Source organism: Ruditapes philippinarum, unplaced genomic scaffold, assembly GCF_026571515.1.
Source record: "Ruditapes philippinarum isolate M1 unplaced genomic scaffold, ASM2657151v2 ctg6_1_1_1_1, whole genome shotgun sequence".
Taxonomy (NCBI): domain Eukaryota; kingdom Metazoa; phylum Mollusca; class Bivalvia; order Venerida; family Veneridae; genus Ruditapes; species Ruditapes philippinarum.
Genome location: NW_026859747.1, coordinates 214,982 through 236,278, shown reverse-complemented (window position 1 = coordinate 236,278; position 21,297 = coordinate 214,982). Strand labels below are relative to the sequence as shown.

At 32.4% G+C, this 21,297-nt stretch overlaps 2 protein-coding genes across 2 annotated transcripts in view; one reads left to right on the top strand and one right to left on the bottom strand.

Moving 5' to 3' along the window:
• The window catches only part of LOC132757773 (uncharacterized), a 40,985-nt gene extending 37,521 nt beyond the window's left edge, over positions 1–3,464 (bottom strand). Inside the window, exons 1-2 of the mRNA XM_060749160.1 lie at positions 3,270–3,464; positions 219–403 (exon numbers count right to left, since the gene is read on the bottom strand). Of these exons, the coding sequence (XP_060605143.1) occupies positions 219–292 (74 nt within the window). The 5' untranslated portion in view covers positions 293–403; positions 3,270–3,464. The remainder of the gene's footprint in view (positions 1–218; positions 404–3,269) is intronic.
• A 3,749-nt stretch (positions 3,465–7,213) lies between these two features.
• Positions 7,214–16,899, top strand: LOC132757766 (zinc finger protein 678-like). The gene is made up of 5 exons (XM_060749154.1): positions 7,214–7,299; positions 9,023–9,143; positions 9,668–10,165; positions 10,688–10,927; positions 12,970–16,899. Exons 2-5 carry the CDS (start codon positions 9,038–9,040, stop codon positions 13,830–13,832), a joined length of 1,707 nt encoding a protein of 568 aa, XP_060605137.1. The 5' UTR covers positions 7,214–7,299; positions 9,023–9,037; the 3' UTR covers positions 13,833–16,899.
• Positions 16,900–21,297: the final 4,398 nt, after the last annotated feature.

The window sequence follows — 21,297 nt, the reverse complement described above, 5'->3', positions numbered from 1 at the left end:
AAATCGCCCAGGTGCTTGTATTTGTGTATGTTTGTTTTACGATTGAAAAAAGATTTGATTACAACAGAGTAGATTTGATTGACAAATTTACTTTGAAATAGTCATTTAGTTCTCGACAGAGGCAAGTTTATCCCGATTTCCAATGACAGAGAAGAAATAAAGAGAGAAACAAGTGCCATTGTACGTGGTTTACAAAAATTCAGTGAAATTTAACTTACACTTCTGTTTCATTGTCATTTCCCGATCCAACATTCTCGTAGAATCCATTCAATGCAGATAAAAATTCCGCCATCTTCCGGTATATCTTTATGATCTATTGTTTAATTGTTTCCTCTACTTATATGTTATGTACACCTAGTTGTTGTTCATTTCCTTGAGATATGGTTTATTTTCTTTATATATCCTGAAATATGAGGGGAAAAACCTGATTCAATTTTGCACATTAAAGCACTCCTTTTTGGGAGATGTCAGTCGCCAAATAGCTGAAATAAGCAAATAAAAAAGCTTTATATCCTATAGAGCTTTACTGTCTGTAGCATTATTTTAAAGTTAGAAATGTATAAATGACAATCATAAAAAAATGACTCATAAAAAATCCCTTATTCTCGATGTATCGCATAAGTATATCGGTCGGTCGGCAATCGGTCGGTCGCATGGTCAGTCGCAGGTCGGTCGTTTTTCTGTTGTTTTTGTGAAGGGGGGGGGGTTAAACATCGGTGGTGACATTTCAACTTTTTGAATTATCGAGCTCATCTTCACGAATTCAGGTTTTCAACTTCATGCATTCACGATTTCAACTTCATGAATTCACGTATTGAACTTCACAAAGTAGAAATCGTGATTTCAAGAACTTGAATCGTGAAGGTCAAATCGTGAATTCATGAAGTTGAAATCTGGAATTCATGAAGTTGAATCGTTAGTTCGTGACTTCCGTATACTGAAATCGTGAATGCATGAAGTTGAAATTGTGAATTCGTTAAGATGAGCCCGAGAATACTAGAAGTTAAAATGTCACCATCGGTCTTTAACAGTCGATTTTAAGGCCTCAACAGACGGTAGGATTTTGAAGTACAACACCAATTAAAACTAAGATGTAAAGGCAAATCTTAATGTATGAAGGCTACTATTTCTTTAAACCTTATGTCTAGATGTAAGGGATAGGACATGTTCTATTTTGAAAATCTTCTCGTACAGATCTCTACAGACCTCCCACAATGACAATTAACAGATTACAAAATTATCTCCTGGGTGTAATGAATGAAATTCCAGAACAATTAGGGCTAAAAGGTAAACATAGTAGTAAGATGGGGGTAAAAATGATGTTGAAAAACTCTTCAGGAGACCCAAAGTTGTGGTATGTTCGAATTCCAAATTAATTCCGAAAATGATTATGTCACGGTAATGAACTGTTCTCTAATTAGGGGAGGCGGCCAGATAGCTTTGTCAGTAGAGCCGCAGTACAGTATTCGGAGGGTCCCAAGTTTGAGTCTCGGTCAGGCTTCACATTAAAAAAAAATTAAATGGAGATGTTTCTATCAATTCTCATGGCGAAAAAAGTATTTAGTGAGTTAAGTATGTAAAGGATCAATGTAAAGGGATCCTTTTTAGAGAAACCTCAGATGATTCCTACAGTGTAGAATTACCGTCTAAATGCGAGTGTTGTATTGCTTTGGAGATTGTACATGTTATCTCTAATTAGTGCTGTACAACTAAATCCTAACGACTATTGAGGCCTTAAGATAAATTTAATTACTATTGTAATATCGTACGCAAATTTGAATAGTTTTAAGCATGCAGAAGTGCATTTGTATTTCAATTGCAAATGTTCTTTTAAAATCCAGCCAAGCGTTTAGAAAATTAATATAAGTATTTTAAAGTTAAATTCATTTTATTATATTTCCAACAACATTTACTGCTTCAGAAGCCATATAGGTTTTATATTAAACGTATATACTTGACAGTGATTAATAAAGAATATGCAAACCAATACTTTCTAATTTCAATAAACTGCACATTTTATTTTCCTGGGTTTAATGTAAACCTTTTCAAACAGCATATTTAAAGCAGACGACATAAAAGTGAATGTAATGCAAAATTATTTTTTAAAAGGCTCAGTGCAGAAACAGCTAGGCTCAAAATGGTGGGGGATTTATCCCCCTTCCCGTCAAAAATGTATTAGTTTGCTGACATAACACTTTAGTCGAAAAAAGTTAAGACGACTTGAGAAAATATCACGTTCTGTAACTTTATCACCAACTATGAGTTGTTCTAATGTAAAGCACCGTAACTCTAGACTCACGCTATCTTTTATGAAAAATTAAAAAATGTATTTAATAGTAAAATATTGTGAAGTGAACAAAGAAAGTTGCTTAACACGTTACAAATGGCACTCACAATCCACGCAAATTATCAACCAAAGTTGAAATATGCAAAATAATCTTGCGTTGGTTATGCAGATAAATAGTGCAAAATAAGTTTGTTTTCTTGAAATATTTTAGCCAGGCAGTTACAAAATTCTATTGCGACCAGTTTATGGGTCGTGAAAATCAGGCCACGCTTTCATAATGGTAAACAGAATGCAATAATCACAGAATTCCCTTCTCCTGACAGGTAAAGCGATAATATAATCCTTTGTTGTCATCCCTTAGTAAGTCCAGACAATAATATCAAAGTAAAATCGTAGTTACATTAAACAAATATTTGCAATTATACTTAGTTTTCGACCGACCCCAATAACTTCACTACATTAACAAGTCTAAAGTTTATTTTTACTAAAATTATTAGTTACACAAAAAAGAGAGACATATAGAATCAATAAAGGAAGTCCAAAACGGCAAAATTGAAAATGTTGCAGACTCGGTTTGATTGATTTTCAACCACCTTGATAAATTCGTATACTTTCGATCTAATTAAGTTTGCGTTAATATTGTATTGCCGGATGATAAGTTTATTTCTATAAATACAACAATAAAAAAACGAGAAAAAAACCGAACATCTGCGAAATGGTGTTGTACTTTAATGTAGTCAAATATCTTATGTGAAAAAGAAAATAACTAGTCCAGTTATAGAAAATCAATACATAGAAGGTAACAAGTTATTAAATAAATCTAGGTTAAGCAAATGTGTTTAGATATTTGCTTTTCTGAAATACGTATAATGGTAACGTTATTCTTTCGAGAAATTATGTGGCTATGAAATAAATATGAACTTAATTACATAAAACATTTGATTTCACATTATGCGCATCGATTAACCTAGAGTTCACTTACCTATGGTTTTATCCATTCATTACTTAAAACTTGTCCTTCAGGTAAGATCCAAAAATACTATAAAGTACCTCCAAAACCTATTTCAAAACACCACAAGAGAATAAATATAACATTGTCCATTCAACATACCACGATCCATGCGGATCACTCGCTTTTAATCGGGTAGGTCGCCAATGTTTACAAATTTTACAACACATTCAAAACGACTATTCCAACCCAGAGGGGAATGGCAATGCAGAACGTTGTAATATTGCAACGGTTACCGCGTCCATTCGTTCGATCATTATCGGACTACAATGACCTATTATTAACAGGCAAAACAGCCTGCAAATTATAAAATATTAGAAAATGAAACACATGGTAATTCAGTTATATTAAATAATGGTATGAACTGTTTTAATGGAATCATGGGCTAGGTATGATTAATTCATGAAATGCATGCTTTAAACTCCCAAAACAAATTAGATATTAAAGTGTTTGATTAATTCTGTTTGGAAAAAAAATGTAAATGTTACAAGCATTGAATAGTGCTATTTTAAGTCTTGGTTTGATTTCTTTAGTGAAAGTTATTTGCATGGATATGCATACAAATGTATATTACATGTACTTGCAAAATGCAGTGTTGCGAATAATGTATAAAATTAACTTTTAAAATAAATTATGTTATGAACGATCATTTTACATAGTTACACACTTTCATTTAACATAGTTACAATGTACACGGTTACTTGCATAACTTAAGCTGAAATGAATAAGTTACTCTCAGAATACATATACAAATAATAAATATCAAAAGCATGGCTTTCAAAATTCCATTTTATTTAGTTCCGCCCATTAATTGCTTTCTCGTTTAGGGCAAGCGCAATTTTTTACTTGGGGGCCATATGCCGCTTTTCATGGAATGGCACTTACGTGTCACATTGAAGGTTCCATGATAACCGCCATATGAACACATCTGCGGATGTTTCAAAATTCAAATTTCTACCAGTTCATATTAAATGTTGAATTCTGCTTAAGCCGGTGCTTAGGGGGCGTGGTCGGTAGTTTGCACTTGACAGTACCGTCCATGAACAGGCTCAATCAAACCGAGCCTGCAACATTTTCAATTCTGCCGTGTTAGGCTTTCTTTAGGGATTCTTATTTTCTCTATTAATACAAGAAATCAAGCGTGTTTATCAATACATACGAGGGTTGTCCCAAAAGTCCGTGACAAATTTTATAGCCGGTTCATTTTTAACGCCAATAGAAAATAATTCACACATATAACCGTTAAGTTTATTATTTAACATTACAACAAATCATTTACAAAAAATATACCCTAGTTATTTAGAAATTTTCAGTATTAACGACATTGGTTTGAGTTGCCGGCGCACGTCAAATAATTTACATTTTGTTCTGAATAGGCTGAAATTAATTACGTATATTTCAAATATCTGATGATGTGTCTGCACAATGTCACGTTGACTTCCTCTGCTGCTATGTTTAAATCATATCTGAAAATTTTAGTTAAATAACTTAAAAAACGGAAAAGATACGAATAAATGAAAATTTCTTATATAAAATAGGAAAGTTAAAATGGCGACGTTCGAAGAATTTGCGGCGCAGTGAACAGGTCACTCAGGTTTCATGACTATTTCGAGATGACACATGTAACGATTTTCAACAAATATACCAAATATAACAGTTTAGCAACATATTCTGAGCATTTGTGTACAAAAGGCATGAACGGAACCAGAGTTTTGCGCTACAAAAAGCGAAAATAAGGAAAACACGGATAGGAAGACCGATCTTCGTCGCCTATTTCCTACAGCTAAAAACAGGAGTAACGAGACCGGAAGTTCGCGTATAGCAAAAATGAATGTATGCCATCCAAACAATCTACAGACATTAACAACCACATGATTTAAGTCAGAAATTGACGATTTATGGGTACCATTATTGCGTTGAAAGCCATTGAGAGTATTCGAGAAAGGCGCCTTATATAGATTTAACGCCGTCTTTGACGCTGGACTTGCGCCGCGATTCAGTTAGTTGCCATGGTGTTTATGGCATATTTTTGTTGTTTGTTGATATTTATCTATGAAAATTTGTGAAAATGTTTAAATTATATGGGTTTATAACATATTAAAATATCAAATTCGTACCTGTTTTATTTAGCTTTTAATCAATCTTGTCACAGAATATTGGGACAACCCTCGTACATGCAGTGGAGATTTATTTATAGAAGCGATATTTTAGTTTAGACTTTGCTTCACTGAATATGAATGTACAAAATTTCAACAAAAAAAAAATCATTGAAAATCTTTAACCGTATCGCCGTCGAACCATAATTGCATAAGGAGCACTGCTTTAAACTTAAATTTACCAATTTTCGTTTGTAAAGGAAATATTTGTGTAGGCGTTTAATTCACAAACAATTTCGTAATATATGTGTAGTGTTTTATTTCAAAATGTATACATTTATATGGTTATACCTGACTAAGCAATGAGCTAGCTATTAAACTCTTAAATCATGACCTGTATTGAACTACCCACTTTAGTTTATTTGTTTATACCCATGGTCAGTTATATCTGGGCGACGGCTTCCCTGTGAAATGAGTAAACTTCTCTACAAATGACCAACTTCATGCATGATTATGAGAGACAAATGACCATACGACTCAGCAACACAGCAAAACTGCGCGCATATATTTGGTACGTGTATACAAATTAACAAAAATATTTGAGAAATTAAACATCTGCATATAAAGCAATCGAACTCTACACAAAGATTGATTGAACTGTTTACTGTAAAATTAAGAAATAAATAATTTGAAACTACGTTATAAGACGTTTATAATCAAATCCACATACGAGTATACCCGAGAAATAAAATTTCAAAATCAAGTCAATATATGGCAAATTGAGTAAATGTGCTCAATGTTCTTGTTCTGGCTAGAAAATTTCTATATAACAGATGACAAAGGGCGTTCAATTATGCTGTCATACATAACTTCAATACAAACTAGGGAGGCTACGCGATAATTGAATTGTGGTTAAATATAAAGACAAAATGTAAGGACTTTGTAAATATCTCCATTAGCGAAGTGACTGTTGACCTAAGATTTGATGTGATTATATTGACATGTCTTTCCATTTCATACCATCTTGTATGAGAACACATGTTTATTTAAGTTAGATAAAATTCAACATGGTTGTCACCGAAATTTTTTCTCTTTCGTTTCGTTTTCTTCTTAATTCTTTTCCTTAGCCTCATCATCACTATTATTATCAATATCAATAACATTGTTATCATTATGAAAATCATTCTTGTATAGATATCATCATCATCATCGTCGTCGTCATCATCATAAACATTATATATCAATAATTAATATTAAATATTATTATTATTATTATTATTACTTCCTTTTCATATTGTTTTAGGTTACTGAACAATTAGAATCTTATTAGTCACCGTAAATTGGCTTTATTTTGGCTCAGAATTCATATCTTTGGCTAATTACTCCGTGGAAATTTCAGGGAGGTAAATTATCACCACTGACTGCATGGTGGCATGTCCTGGATCCATACGCGACTACGAAAGCTGCATTCGACAGCGGATCGACCCTCATTGAACTCAGACTATAGACACAAATGCTAAGAATTATAGTGAACCTTAATTATTCAGTATAATGATCAGAATAAAAGACAAAAAATAAAAGCATTACAATATATACATGTATTTATAAGGCAACCTAGCTAGCTGCAAAACATGTTTTCTTTCTTTCAACATCATTTCCATATTATGTGAAATTAGGCTAATAATAAATACAAAATAAAGAATGGCGTCTCTATTATCCTGATTGGCGTTTCAAAGTTGTGATACCTGTGAAAATAAAAGTACTATATCCTTGTTGATACTCGATTAAATATTTTCATTAATTTAGAACATGTTCTTCTGCCTTAATTGTAACAATCAAACCTACCATGTTTTGATCAAATCTGAACCATTTCCACTGCATATTTTGTGTTTTGGGCCGATATTTGTGTAAGTACAGAACGAGTATTCGTATAGAGTAATTATTTAAGTAGGGTAATGGTATACTTCACTTTTAGCGACTTGACAGTTAACATGATTGCAATTATCATCAGATTTCACGACATTCAATGGGTCAAAAATTTAGGTCAAACTATAATTTGTATTGATTTTCCCATAGACTTATAAAGAGAAATGGTCCTTAAACCTACATTAAAATGCTAACACGTTACAAGTGCCAACCATAAAAATTGCCAATCAAAATGATCATAAAATAAGAATGCACATAAAAATGCCTGTCGACTATTCTCCCCCTTACCATTTCCTTCCCTGATGTTTCCTTCCTGAGTGACTTACCAGTTTCTTCTCTGAAGTTTCCTCCTCCCTGACTGTTTTCCCCCTATTCTGGGGGAGAATTTTCTGCATTTTTGCGAGATTTGACCACCAAAATGGGACAACTATCAAACCTGGACGGCCCCGTAAATGCCTGATTTAATTTATATCTTTGTTAAGTGGCTGTCAATCTGTCAGCAACCTTTTTATCAACAGTAATTGCATACTTCTTCTTTAATTTTTCTTTTGATACATGTTGTCCTAATATTGAAATAAATAAGATTTTCCAAAATCTACAGCAATTTTTAAAACAAAAGTTTGTTTTATTTGGATTGCTGAATGTGATACAAAACATCCTGTCTGCTGATTTATAGAAGCTTTGACAACATTGACTGGTGTTTGCTGATATTAAGGCAATTGATTGTTTTAAGGGTACATATAGGCAGATTCACAAGCAAAATTGTATTGAGGTATGGAAAAGTGCTTAATTAGAATTTAAATAAAGTGACAATATTTATATAAGTGTGGTGTAAGAGTGAGACATGTCAACACCAGGACAAGATTTACAATAATTTATATCAGTCATCTTGTTAAAATGTCAAACAATTGACCTTCATAATCATGATATCTGGAAAGTCTTCTGCAGGCTAAGGGCATCCATTAGGGGAAGTTTTGGAGTCATTACGAATTACTCCTGATTTTGACTTGTGACTTCAAAAGTGTAGAGCTTTTCCTTCTTTACCTCACCTATATAACGTTTCTTTCAATATCAGACATTTTCTGTCTTCCAAATTTTGGAAGTAAGTGATGCCCTGTTTTGAAATCGCTTTGATGACTATGAAATTATGATACAGGAAAACAAAAGGTGTTTTCAAGAAACCTGTCTTATTGATTGCTCCATAGGGGATGAGGTTTGTGAAGCAAAATTTAAATTTTGATTTTAAATTTTGATGTTAAATACAGTATGAGCTAAGTTAAATCCAATAAGCTAGGGCTCTTGAAAATACCTATTTATAATAAATAATTTGAATCAACTATGTTTTTGGTTATTGATTTCTGTTCACACAGTGTCATGCTTATTAATTGGTAGATACATGTACTACACATGTATGTCATAGTAAAGGGGTACACACCTCACAGATGGACCAAAAAAAATACCTTGCTTTATATATGTTATTCTGATTTTATTAAGTAACTGTCAACATTTTTTTCACTTTTTTGTTTGTATTATATTAATATACAAATTATTTTAGCGATGATATCCCTCTTAAGGTTTTTTTAGAGCACACCCTGTCGGCAATTTTTGTATAAAGTACCAAATTTATATGAAAGATTCACTAAACATAAAAGTATTAAAAAGTTATAAAATTTATCTAAAATATATGACTATTGTGTTTTTCAGTGTACATTGACAAGAATGGGAGAGGTGTACCAGTACCATATTACAATGTTGGTCACTGATGAACAGGTGGATGCTATCAGAGCCTTTTTTAAAGAGAAAAATTGGCCATGCTGGCTAAAAGGTAAGAATTGTATTAAATCTAGAGGATAAATTATGTCGAAAGAACATTGATGTTATAAGGTAAAATTTTGGCTTGAAATGAAATTCATCCCCTCTGCATAAGACTATAAAAATAGTGTCCATGAAGAATTGTCTAACCTATTCTTTTAATAATATTAGTCAACCAAGAACCCATTTACATTTGAACGTTTTGTAATTTGTAATACACATTGAGGTTTGCACATTTTGTATTGGGGTACTTTACTTAGTGGAATCGGCCGAATTACCAGAATCGACCGGAATAGGCGGGGAAATACTGCAATCAACCTGTAATTTTGTTATTACTGAACTTTTAAAGAATAGTCTTGCACATTTTATCAGATACAAACATAATCAATTTGATACTTAGAATAATATTGATTCTACTGAATAAATGTATAGTACATTATTTTACATTAAGTATTTTTACTTTAGTGTCTTTTAAGTTCAAACATACCAGTATCTGACATCATTTTCATACCTTGCAAATTTTGACATCTCTTTCAGTGTTAACAGACGAAAATGTAGCTGGACTAGTTCAGGGTGGATTTACAGATTTATTCCCGATCATGGCAGCCGGACAAGATGGCGGCATTGGACATTCTATATTTACTGAGATCAAATCTGAAGTAGTTGATATAGATGAAGACTCAACTTCATCCGAGAAATTGAATGATTTGCCGAAGAAGCTAGAACCACCAGAGATCTCTGATGATGATGAAAATACAATGGATTATGATATGATGTGTTCAAAAGAGATAGATTCTGGTTCTGAAAGTAACACAAAATCGAATGAAAAAAATGAAACAAGTACAACATGGAAAATTTCTATTTCCGAAGTAAAGGACAATGATGGAAAAGGATCATCGAACAAATTAAAGTGTCCTTTATGTGAAACTACGTGTGTAACAAAAACCATTCTAAAAAGACACTTCAAAAGGCGGCACAAAGGTAAAAAATGGCTTGATGTTGAATGCTCTGATTGCAAGGAAAGGTTTACAACAAGTAAGTATATCATTATATGATATTTTAATTCTGAAACTGAAGTGACTGAAAGTGATTTTCTTTTCACACTAGTAAAGGGCCATGCAAGTCTGCCTTAAGTTTACAACTTCTCTGGCCAGAATCTACATGTATACTGTTCAATGTTGGTAGCTAATTTTTGGCTTGGTTGAATAAGTGCATATCCGGGTTATAGTATAGTGAATGTGGGGTGGCATACAGGCAGGGAAATAATTTTGTAACAGTTTTCTCAGCAACTACTGATCACAACCTCTTGATATTTGGTATAAGCATTAACATGTAGTCCCATACCATGGGAATCAATTTTTCAGGTCTGTCACTCATCCATTTCCTGTTTAGCAATTTTGTTAAATTTTCAACATAAATGGTCAATGGTAGACAATTTTTGTAACATCACATAGAGCCTTATGATAATTGGTATACAAATGCAACCTTGAACGCGGCCATTGATCACTGTGGGTGCTGCTTGAATTCAAATATGAACAATGTCTGATTCATTTGTAGAGGAAGAACTTTGGGAACATAGAAGAGAAGTGAACCATGACCCTCCGAAAGAAAAAACAAATATGGTTTCAGTCAACCAGCTTACGCCAGAAGAACGTATAAGATTGGGTCATTTGAAGTGTCAAATTTGTGCAAACTTTTATCCGCACAAACGATCGCTGAGAAGACATATGAACAAAGTCCACAAAGATGTGCTTCCTAAATGGAACTGTCCTATTTGTGACATTGAATTTGAAAATCGTAAGTTTTAAATTGAATAAAGTAAGGGTACCATTTTTTAATGACTTTTCTGTATTGAACTTTGGGTCATTTTAGTCGCTATTTATCCCTTTTAACCTTTGGCCAGCTGCAGGCAACTGATTTCTACTAATGGGACCAATGCAGACCAAGATCAACTGGCACAGCGGTGCTGTCTCATCTTAGTTTAATGTTTGATATTTATTCACAATATTTCAACTTCCTTTTAGAACAGCACGCCCTCAGATATATGTTAATTTTCATGAAAATTTTGGAAATGTATTTAAAAGTAAAATATTGTGAGTTGAGCAAATATAGTAATTTACATATTGCAATCAGCACTTACAATCCAAGAAAATTACCAAAAAAGTCGTCAACATATGCAAAAATAGCGTTTACTAACAGTGTTAGTGAAGCAGTAGAAATATGATTATAAAACACTGCAAAATCAGTCTTAAACTGCACATAACATGAAAAATGTAACTTGGATCTTAAATGTTTTACCTTTCTTAAAACATTAGTACATTTTTCTCAATATTAATTTCTTGAAATATTTTGGCTCATCTGGAGGCGTGCAGCTTTAAAAGTCATACAAAAATCCACTTTTCATCAGGTTTTTGCATTACTTGATATTGTATCATTCCTATGCGTGCTTAACAAAACAAAGATATACCCTGTATTTAATGACCTGGCAACAAAAATATTATTGGAAAATTCAAGCTATAATTATACCCCCGCACAACAAAGTTGTAAGGGGGGTATACTGGAATCAGATTGTCCATCCGGCCGTCCGGCGTCCGGCGTTTTTTTCTTGTCCACCCAATAACTTAAGATTCCTTTGACCCACAGTCTTCATATTTGGCATGGAGGTTAGTTGTGATTACTAGATGACCCCTATTGATTTTGAGGTCACCAGGTCAAAGGTCAAGGTCACAGGGGCCTTGACTTCAAAAAGCTTGTCCGCCCAATAACTTAAGATTCCTTTGACCCACAGTCTTCATATTTGGCATAGAGGTTAGTCATGATAAGAAGATGACTCCTATTGATTTTGAGGTCACCAGGTCAAAGGTCAAGGTCGCAGGGGCCTTGACTTCAAAAAGCTTGTCCGCCCAATAACTTAAGATTCCTTTGACCCACAGTCTTCATATTTGGCATGGGGGTTAGTCATGATAAGTAGATGACCCCTATCAATTTTGAGGTCACCAGGTCAAAGGTCTCAGGGGCCTTGACTTCAAAAAGCTTGTCCGCCCAATAACTTAAGATTCCTTTGACCCACAGTCTTCATATTTGGCATGGAGGTTAGTCATGATTAGTAGATGACCTCTATTGATTTTGAGGTCACCAGGTCAAAGGTCAAGGTAGCAGGGGCCTTGACTTCAAAAAGCTTGTCCGCCAAATTACTTAAGATTCCTTTGACCCACAGTCTTCATATTTGGCATGGAGGTTAGTCATGATAAGTAGATGACCCCTATCAATTTTGAGGTCACCAGGTCAAAGGTCAAGGTCACAGGGGCCTTGACATCAAAAAGCTTTTCCGCCCAATAACTTAAGATTCCTATGACCCACAGTCTTCATATTTGGCATGGAGGTTAGTCGTGATTAGTAGATGACCCCTATTGATTTTGAGGTCACAGGGTCAAAGGTCAAGGTCACAGGGACCTTGTCAAAATAAAGCTTTTCCCCTCAATTGCTTCAGAATGCCTAACCAGAGTGTATTGATTTTGACATTTTCACATTTGAAGCATGTAGAATACATAACTTAGCAATGCACTGGCTTAGTCACCTCACATTTTGCAGGGAGGTTGTCCTTGAGTTCTAAATGGCCACTGTTGATTCTGACAAAGTGGTATGCGGGGGTATTCACGCCATGATAGTGGCAGTTCTAGTTATAATAGCTGTAATTTCATAATTTCAGACATGTTTCAGTTTGTTTTGTTGCATCAAGCGCTCAAATTTGTTACAACATTTTAAAGGTATATATAATTGTATTTATTTGGTGGTATGTTTTTTTTAATGGAAATTTTATTCTATTTTTAATACTATAGGTGATGCATTATGGAAGCATAAGCGTGAATCAGGGCACAAAACAAATATATGGGCACTAGGCAACTATCAGTGCGACTCTTGCGGAAAAATATACACAAGATATGATTCTTTCCAGGAGCACAAACTTTCTTGCGAAAAAACTGAGAGTGAAAAACAAGCAAGCTGTAAGTATCCATGTGATATCTGCGGTTTGTTGTTCAAATCCATGCTCCGCGTCAAATCACATAAACGTGGTGTTCATACAGTAGCCCCCGTGGTTTGCCACGTTTGTGGGGCAATGTGCAAGAACAAACGTGCATTACTCGTTCATCGCAGGAGGCATGATATGAAGAATAAGAAATATGTTTGTGATGACTGCGGAAAATCCTTTTTTAACAGCACACTTTTAGCTCAGCATGTCCGTACCCACACTAAAGAGAAACCATACAAATGTCCGCTGTGTAACTATGCCTGTGCTATTAAGCAAAATATTCATAAGCATTCGATGAAGGTTCATAAAACACAATGCAAAGCCGTTTGTCTAGATGATGTCAAAGACCAAGCTGAGGAAGCTTCCAATGAAACATTATTACAATCTCAATCACAGAAGCTACGGGACCGACAGTTACCTGAAGTGTCAGGTAGTATGGTGTCCGATAAGAGTCATAATCAGCCATCAGAAAACTCCTGTCATTCAAACTCATTCCCACAAGAAAGTATGGTGACTGATAATAGACATGGTAAAAATTCAAGAAGTTCCTTTGGCTCGGAAACTATGGTGACAAATAATGGACAGAATTTGAATGAGTTCCAGGAAGTTTTGGACTACAGTGTGAACACACAACCTCTAACACATGGGAATTTTCAGCATCAATATCAATGAAATAATATAATACTTTTTCAGTCCATCGTTTTTGTTAAATGTGTACATGTATATAAGTATGTAAGGGCTCGTTTGATTGAACAATTGCATATTGAGAACATATTGTAAAAATTAAGAGGAATTTAAAAGTACATTAAATTGGCATAAAAATAAAATGGAAATAGTAGGTCAAGTATGATTTAGAATTTTATTTCAATTTATTGAATGATATCAGGTAAGATTATACATAGTTGTTATGATTTTGTACAGGTTTGGGGCATTTAAAACTAAGTGAAAATTTGGTGTCCTATCTTGACGTAGATTGAATTACTGAAAATGGTATTATATATTTACTTACCTGTTTTTGAGTTATGAATAGATTGCTACAATGTTATCAATGTTTCTTGAATATACAATTGTATAGTTGTTTTGTTTTTTGTTCATAGTTTTATTTTTCTGTCATTATGTGAATATCACACTGCACAACAAAAAAATACATATAAGTAATTGGATAATTATAGTAAACTTATGTGGTTTCCTGTCCTACTTTTTGCAAAGTTTACCTCCCTTTACAAAAATTCTATTTTGGGAGTTATTTTTCAATATTATATGTGTATACATTTTATTCACAAAATATGAAAATAGGCAAATTTAATAGATTATTTTTACTAAAAAGGTTAATTGTTAAATTGACTTTAGATAATTATTTAATATTAGCAATTAAAGAAATGTGGGAATTTTTTTTATCTATAAAGGTTATGATAATGGGAATGGCCCTCAAAGCGGTGAGTGCCATGATATGTGAAAAGTGTCTATTACTTAGCACAGATAACTTTAAAGTTGTAAAGAGGTTTCATGAAGATGATTAAAATATAAGGATTTTTACATGTATATAAATTATTGGGAATGACCACAAAATTGTGTCCAAGTGAGGTAATGCATTGGGGCTTAATCATGAGTTTGCTGGATACTAATTGGTTTTGATTGTTTTACATGTGGTGGCGTTCAAGCTGGAAAATTTGATTATGTGTTGATTCAATTTCATTACAATGAACAATGTTATTTTTGTATATTGTGTTTATATGGAGCTGTCTAGCTGTTTGTTTCTGTTGTTAAGTGTACTGGGAATGAGTCAGGTATGGAACGGTTTGAGGCTTTTCTATTAAAATGTATCTACCCGGTATATGTTTGTAAATATATTTGTACATGATAAAAAGGTTTTAGCTTCTTAACAAGCTCTTGCATTCTTTGGTTTAGAAGCTTCTTTGCTTAAAGGCCCATTAGGCTTAAAAATATAAATATTTTTAGTTTTCAAAGTTTTTGTTTTATTTTTGATGTTTTATTATTCATTGGGCATATAGCTTAGCCGTTTTGTTCTTCCTTCATGTTTTGGCTATTAGTACAGTTCTAGCGATTGAATGTTTTTTATGGAAGTCAAAATACTACTTCACTACTTTACTACTGTTATCAGAAATTATTTTTCATTCGAACCTATTTACTTCTGGTGATAAACATCTTTAGTGTTCTAATCCATAATACTGCTGGCAGCTGTTTCGCTGTATTTTCATATTTAAACAAAATATAGATGGTTTTAAATTGAATTTACAAATGTTGGTCCATAACACAAAAATAAGAAAGGAAAAGCGTTTTGGAATCTGTTTGCTTGTTATTGAAAGTTTTTTTATGAAACTAAAGTATTCGAGATTTAAAGTTGAGAAGAAATTATAAAGTTATGAAATATTGAAGTTTATGTACTGAAAATTTATAAATTATCAAGCTTTTCTCAAGCTTATGATAAAAAATGAATAATTATACCTTTTCACAAAAGGAAAACTATTTAAAATAGATTTGATAGGCATATGAGTTGACTGTTAAAATCTAAAGACATTTTGCTGATATTTTATTTATCTACACAAGAGATAATTAAAAGATAATTTTTCACATTAGTCAACAAGACAAAATGGCAGCGTATGAACCCGTCTTGACAAGAAAATAAGGTAGCACTTTACCCTAGTTGCTTTTCAAATTCATACTTTGTCCAATATTCCTGAAAATATATTATTTTGTTTATTTTCTTAATTAAAGGTCTTTGGTTTAAACATATTTATGTAAGCTGGATTGCGAAACAAGTTCTTGCAACTTATATTAATTATATGATCTTATGACACCAGTACTGGTTGGTTCCAGGAAGCAGATTCGAAAGTGATTAATATAAGTTTGTTGTATGATATGATTGCTTCATTTTTTTGTTACTTACACATTCTAGGTTCTCTGTGTTTAAATAATCAAAAACACAGGTTGTTATATTAGTTTGTCAATTTTTACATACTTTTACTCTTATTTTTCTTTTGTAAAGAACAGGAAAAAGTTTTTACTTTATTTTACAACGAATGAAATTGCTTTATATAAATTTTTGATTGCTTGAATAATCTACAGAATACCTTCCTTTTGAAGTATTTTGAGACTAAATCTGTAGCTAATAAAATTCTACAATATTTATACATACTGGTACATGTATTTATATATCATTCATGTTGGCAACTGTTTAACCTTTACTTTGAAATGAATCGTAATCTGATATGATAAGTTTCATGATCTCAGATTAAGCAAGTAAGTTTTTTATTTCCACTGAGTCAAACATTAACCATTAAGACATTTTGTCAGCCATCACTGCTTCTTTTTGGCATTTTCATCTTAATATTTTGAATTAAGTTATGAAAAAATACTTCTAAAAGATTGATGTTTTGTTGATTTATTTTGTAATTTTGTTGTCATTTATTGAACAAATTTTTCTCCATAAGCTTAGAAGATTAATTGTTATATTGATTTAAATTAAATGACATCTTTTTAAAGAAATGATATATTGAATTATACATGCTTATTTGTATTTTTGTAAACTCATGTTTCTTGTTGGATGAAAAAGAAAATTTATATGAGCATGTGAATTGAATAAAGCTTGTTGATTATTATAAATGTATTGACACATAACTCACTGAATTTCTCGTATGGATTTGTCTTCTTTTTCTGTCTTCTTTTGAATTGGCACAGTCCCTGTCAAGTTGAAGGGATTTTAATGTTAAAATACAAGGATTAACCCTTACCAAAATGACTTTAAGTGACTTATATGTTTCTTATATGCAACTTATACTTGACCTATAAGAGAACTTTAAGTTACATATAAGTCACTTATAAATCACCTAAAAACCTGTCTAAGTCAGTTATAGGTATATGCTACATATAAGTCACTTTTGGCCATTTTTTCCCCAACATATAAGTCACATACAAGTCACCTATAAGTGCCTTATACTGGTGAAGTTTGAAGTAACCAGTTTCTATGTTAGATATAAGTGAAAACTTAGAACTTTTGCGAGACTTTTTATTACTGAGCAAAGCTGAAAAAATTACTAAGTACAAAAACATGAGAAAAATTGATAAAATTTATTGAAGTTGATTTGTAATTCTTTGCTTTAACACAATGGGTATCAAAATACTCAGAATTTAAAATACTATAATCTTACACCTTAATCACAAGATTTTTTTTTAAATGTTGCTTATTAATTTTTGAACACAGCTGGGGGTTTTTAAATAAGATAATAGGAAAAATGATTATCAATTAAGTATATTACCTGTAAAAAATTTTGGTACATATTCTGTGCGGAATTCAGGGACAGAAATGGCATTCAATCAGTGATTTCTAGGCTACCATGGACAGAAATGAAATTCCATGTCATTTCTTCTCACAAGGAAAATATTTCACATAAAAGTCACCCAAGGCATAATTCTACTCTTGTTTTTTTTTCTAACTTGAAACAGACATTGAAATCTATATGTTTTTACCAACTGTACATCTTACAGACCTAATTTCGGGGAAGTAAGATATTCTAACAAGAAAAAGAGGTGTATTTTTCTTTAATATACAAGTGTTATTTTTAAGACATTTAGGCCTAGTGTATTTTAGATATTTGAACAATAAAAAAAACAGTGCTTGAAATAAACAGTTTATATTGCCCTTTTAATCTATATAAAATCAAGGAACCAATGCTTATATTTTCTACATCCACTGATACACCACATAGATCAGAGGTCTGATAAAACTGGCCACCTGCCTTTGCCACCATATGTGCATGACTAATCTTTTGACTGGTCATTCCTACAAATCAGACTGTTCCATGTGATTATTTTGGGGAAAGATAACATTTCCTATCCTGAATTTGTAAAATAAGGACATTGCATTTTCTTTTTCAAAAATGTATAATGATTTTTAAACTTTACATATCTATTACTTATTTGATTTTTTTTCACATTCAATGATTGTAAGATAGAACTGATGAGTGCTTTGATTTTTGGATTAATACCCTGTTTTACATAACATTGGACCTGCCCAGGTACACAGTTGTAAGTCTGAAACATTTAGGTTAGCAAGCTGGTGGAAATCACAGAGAATCTTCTTGATGTTTTAGGAATTTTAGAGATATTGTTTTGTTTAAGATGTTTAAGTATAGTTATGGTAAATAAGAATGACAAGAAGAATCACCTTGGACAAGAAGATATACAACAAAATCAGGTAAATACCTTTGAGTTACATTTATGCAGAATTGATACAGGTTATATACATTTGTATTAAACAATCAAAGTAAGATGGCAGCAAACTAAAATTTGTAACTTGAGACATCATGGCTGTTTTTATTTCTAAGCTTCATACATTAGATTTACTAATACTTGTAATTGATTTAAATCTAGATTTAATAGTTAAATTAATTGAATTTTTATAACTAAATAGTACAATCAGTAGTTTTATGCAGCTGAATAAGACAGGGTTATCATAATCATTTATCATTTTATTGTTGTTTTCAATGGAGAAATCTGATATTACATTTTACATACATTGCAGGCTAGGGGGACCAGTTCTTACTTTGAGATGCCAGGTGAATAATGATATGCAGTATTGAGCCTGAAAAGGTATATTTTTTTGATCTCTATACTTACTGCTCTAAATCTTTCACAGAAAAGAGCATAATAAATGTTGTTGCAAATAGTGCAGTTAATCAATTCTTATAGAGACTTTTAGCAATTCTTAAACAACACTGTTGACTTGTGCACTAAAATGAGACACTGTGTAACTTAGTATATTTGTATATGCATAAGCATAAATAGCTAATATAGTTTGATGATATAAAAAATATGAAATATAACTGCATATACAATGGTCGGAATTTATTCAACATCTTTTTTAATTAATTATGAATTTTATCTTTAAAGGTGAACACAGCCACATGAAGTTCTCCGAGGAAATAGAAGCAGAGCACTGAAACAGACATCAATAAAAGAAATAGTAGTTTGAATAATCAGAAACATTTGATCAAATTTATGATTTGAACAGTTCCTCACCGACAGACTTCCAGCAAAATAATTGTATAAATAAAGTGTTTGATTCCAAGAAAACCAGTACCTACAAAAACTTGCTGCTAGAAATGAATATTGTTTTTGTTATAGTGAATGTAAGATGATTGAACTGAAGGATATGTATGTTGAATTTTGTATTTTGCTCATTTATATGACTATGAAAATAAATTAATAAACATTTTTGAAATTAAATTACTAAACTTTTATTTTATTTCAAGCTTTTTTGACATCAAGCAATATATATGCGACTTACATGTGACTTATATGTTACTTATAAGTGATTTATATTAAGTCACTTATATGTAACATATAAGTCACTTATATGTTACTTATAAGTTGAGCATATCTTTGACTTACATGTCACATATTTGTGACTTATATATAACTTATACTTCACTTATATGTCAAAATGCCAGACATATACTGCACTTACATCTAATTTGCATTTAAAATACATATACTTGACTTATAGGTGAATTGACTAAGTGAAGTATAATCTACATATAAAATAGCCTATAAGTGACTTATAAGTGAATTCCGTAAGGGTAAGCTATCAACAGTTTAGAGCCTGGTCAGAGACAACACAGATATAAGCAGTCTGCCATGGCTGTGTCCTGGTGGGCAAAGTTTAACACTTTCTGATACAACAGGTTAAGGATTTAAAGTTTCTCACATTTCTACATTTGTCAGTTTCAGTTTTGAGAAGGCTAACTTTAAATCTCAGATTCCTAACCCTAAATTGTTCTGTAAAGGGCATTCAATTCCGTTAGTGACTCATGGTAACTTCTGTCTAACCATAACCGTAAAAGACCGATTCATATTGACCCTAAATCTGCAGAAAGTGATTAGCCTTGTCACCAATAAAGAGCCAGGTCAACCTGCATATCAGTTTTACTGTTGTCTGACTATACAAAAACTTGATAATTGACACTTCAAGAAGGAAAATGGAAGCTGGACAAACCCATTGATATATTATCAGTTGAGGACATATCACCAATTTGTAGAAAAATATTAGTAAATGAAGAAAAAAATAAAGTGATTTATTATTGGAAGTAATGAGTTTTTAGCTCACCTGTCACAAAGTGTCATGGTGAGCTTTTGTGATCGCTTTTCGTTCGGCGTCTGTCCGTCCGTAAAGTTTTACTTTAACAACATCTCATAAACCTCTAAGCCAATTTCATCCAAACTTCACAGGAATGTTCCTTTGGTAGTCAACTTTAAAAATTGTTCAAATAATTAAATTCCAGGCATACAGAACTCTGGTTGCCATGGCAACCGAAAGAAAAAACTTAAAAAAATCTTCTTTTAAAAGATCGAAGGAGCTAGAGCTTAAATATTAAGCACGAAACATTGTCTAGTCAGTGTCTACTAAGTTTGTTCAAATAAAAGCCCTTGGGTCAAATTTGGCCCCGCCCCAGGGGGTTATTTATTTTCCTAATATGTGTATAGTAAAAACTTAAAAATCTTCTTTTAAAAAACCCAAAGAGCTAGAGTTAAGATACTAAGCATGAATTATCTGCTAGTGAGTGTCTATTAAGTTTGTTAAAATAAAAGTCCTAGGGTCAAAATTTGCCCCGCCCAGGGGTCATTGTTTTTCCCCTATATGTGTATAGTAAAAACTTAAAAAAATCTTCTTTTAATAACCCCAAAGAGGTAGAGCTTAGATATTTATCATGAATGGGTGTCTACCAAGTTTGTTCAAGTAAAAGCCCCTGGGTTAAATTGGCCCCGCCCCTGGGGCCTATCTACAGGTGAGCAATTTCAGGGCCATCATGGCCCTCTTGTTTATTAATTGAATACTTGCTTTAGAGTGATATGAGTTTCTTTTTTGCATGTATTTTATATAGTTTGTCAGTAAATTCATTTAAGCAAATGTTAAATATTACCTATACATTCCAACAGTTTATTCAGACTAGAGAAGAATACCAAAAACCACAAGTTTTATTTTTTTCAATGGATTATTGTGTAGCTAATAAGTGCTCAGAGGCTAGCTCTTGTGACCTAGTAGTTAGTAAATGGCACTTTTCCAGAAACGTTGCTGCATGCTGACAATTTAGTCTAAAGTAACAGAAAGAAAGCCAAC

Coding starts and splice junctions, on each gene's coding strand:
- LOC132757766 (XM_060749154.1), top strand. CDS start 9,038: ATGGGAGAGGTGTACCAGTACCATATTACAATGTTGGTCACTGATGAA. Junction 9,144..9,667: donor TTGGCCATGCTGGCTAAAAG/GTAAGAATTGTA, acceptor CATCTCTTTCAG/TGTTAACAGACGAAAATGTA. Junction 10,928..12,969: donor TGACATTGAATTTGAAAATC/GTAAGTTTTAAA, acceptor TTAATACTATAG/GTGATGCATTATGGAAGCAT.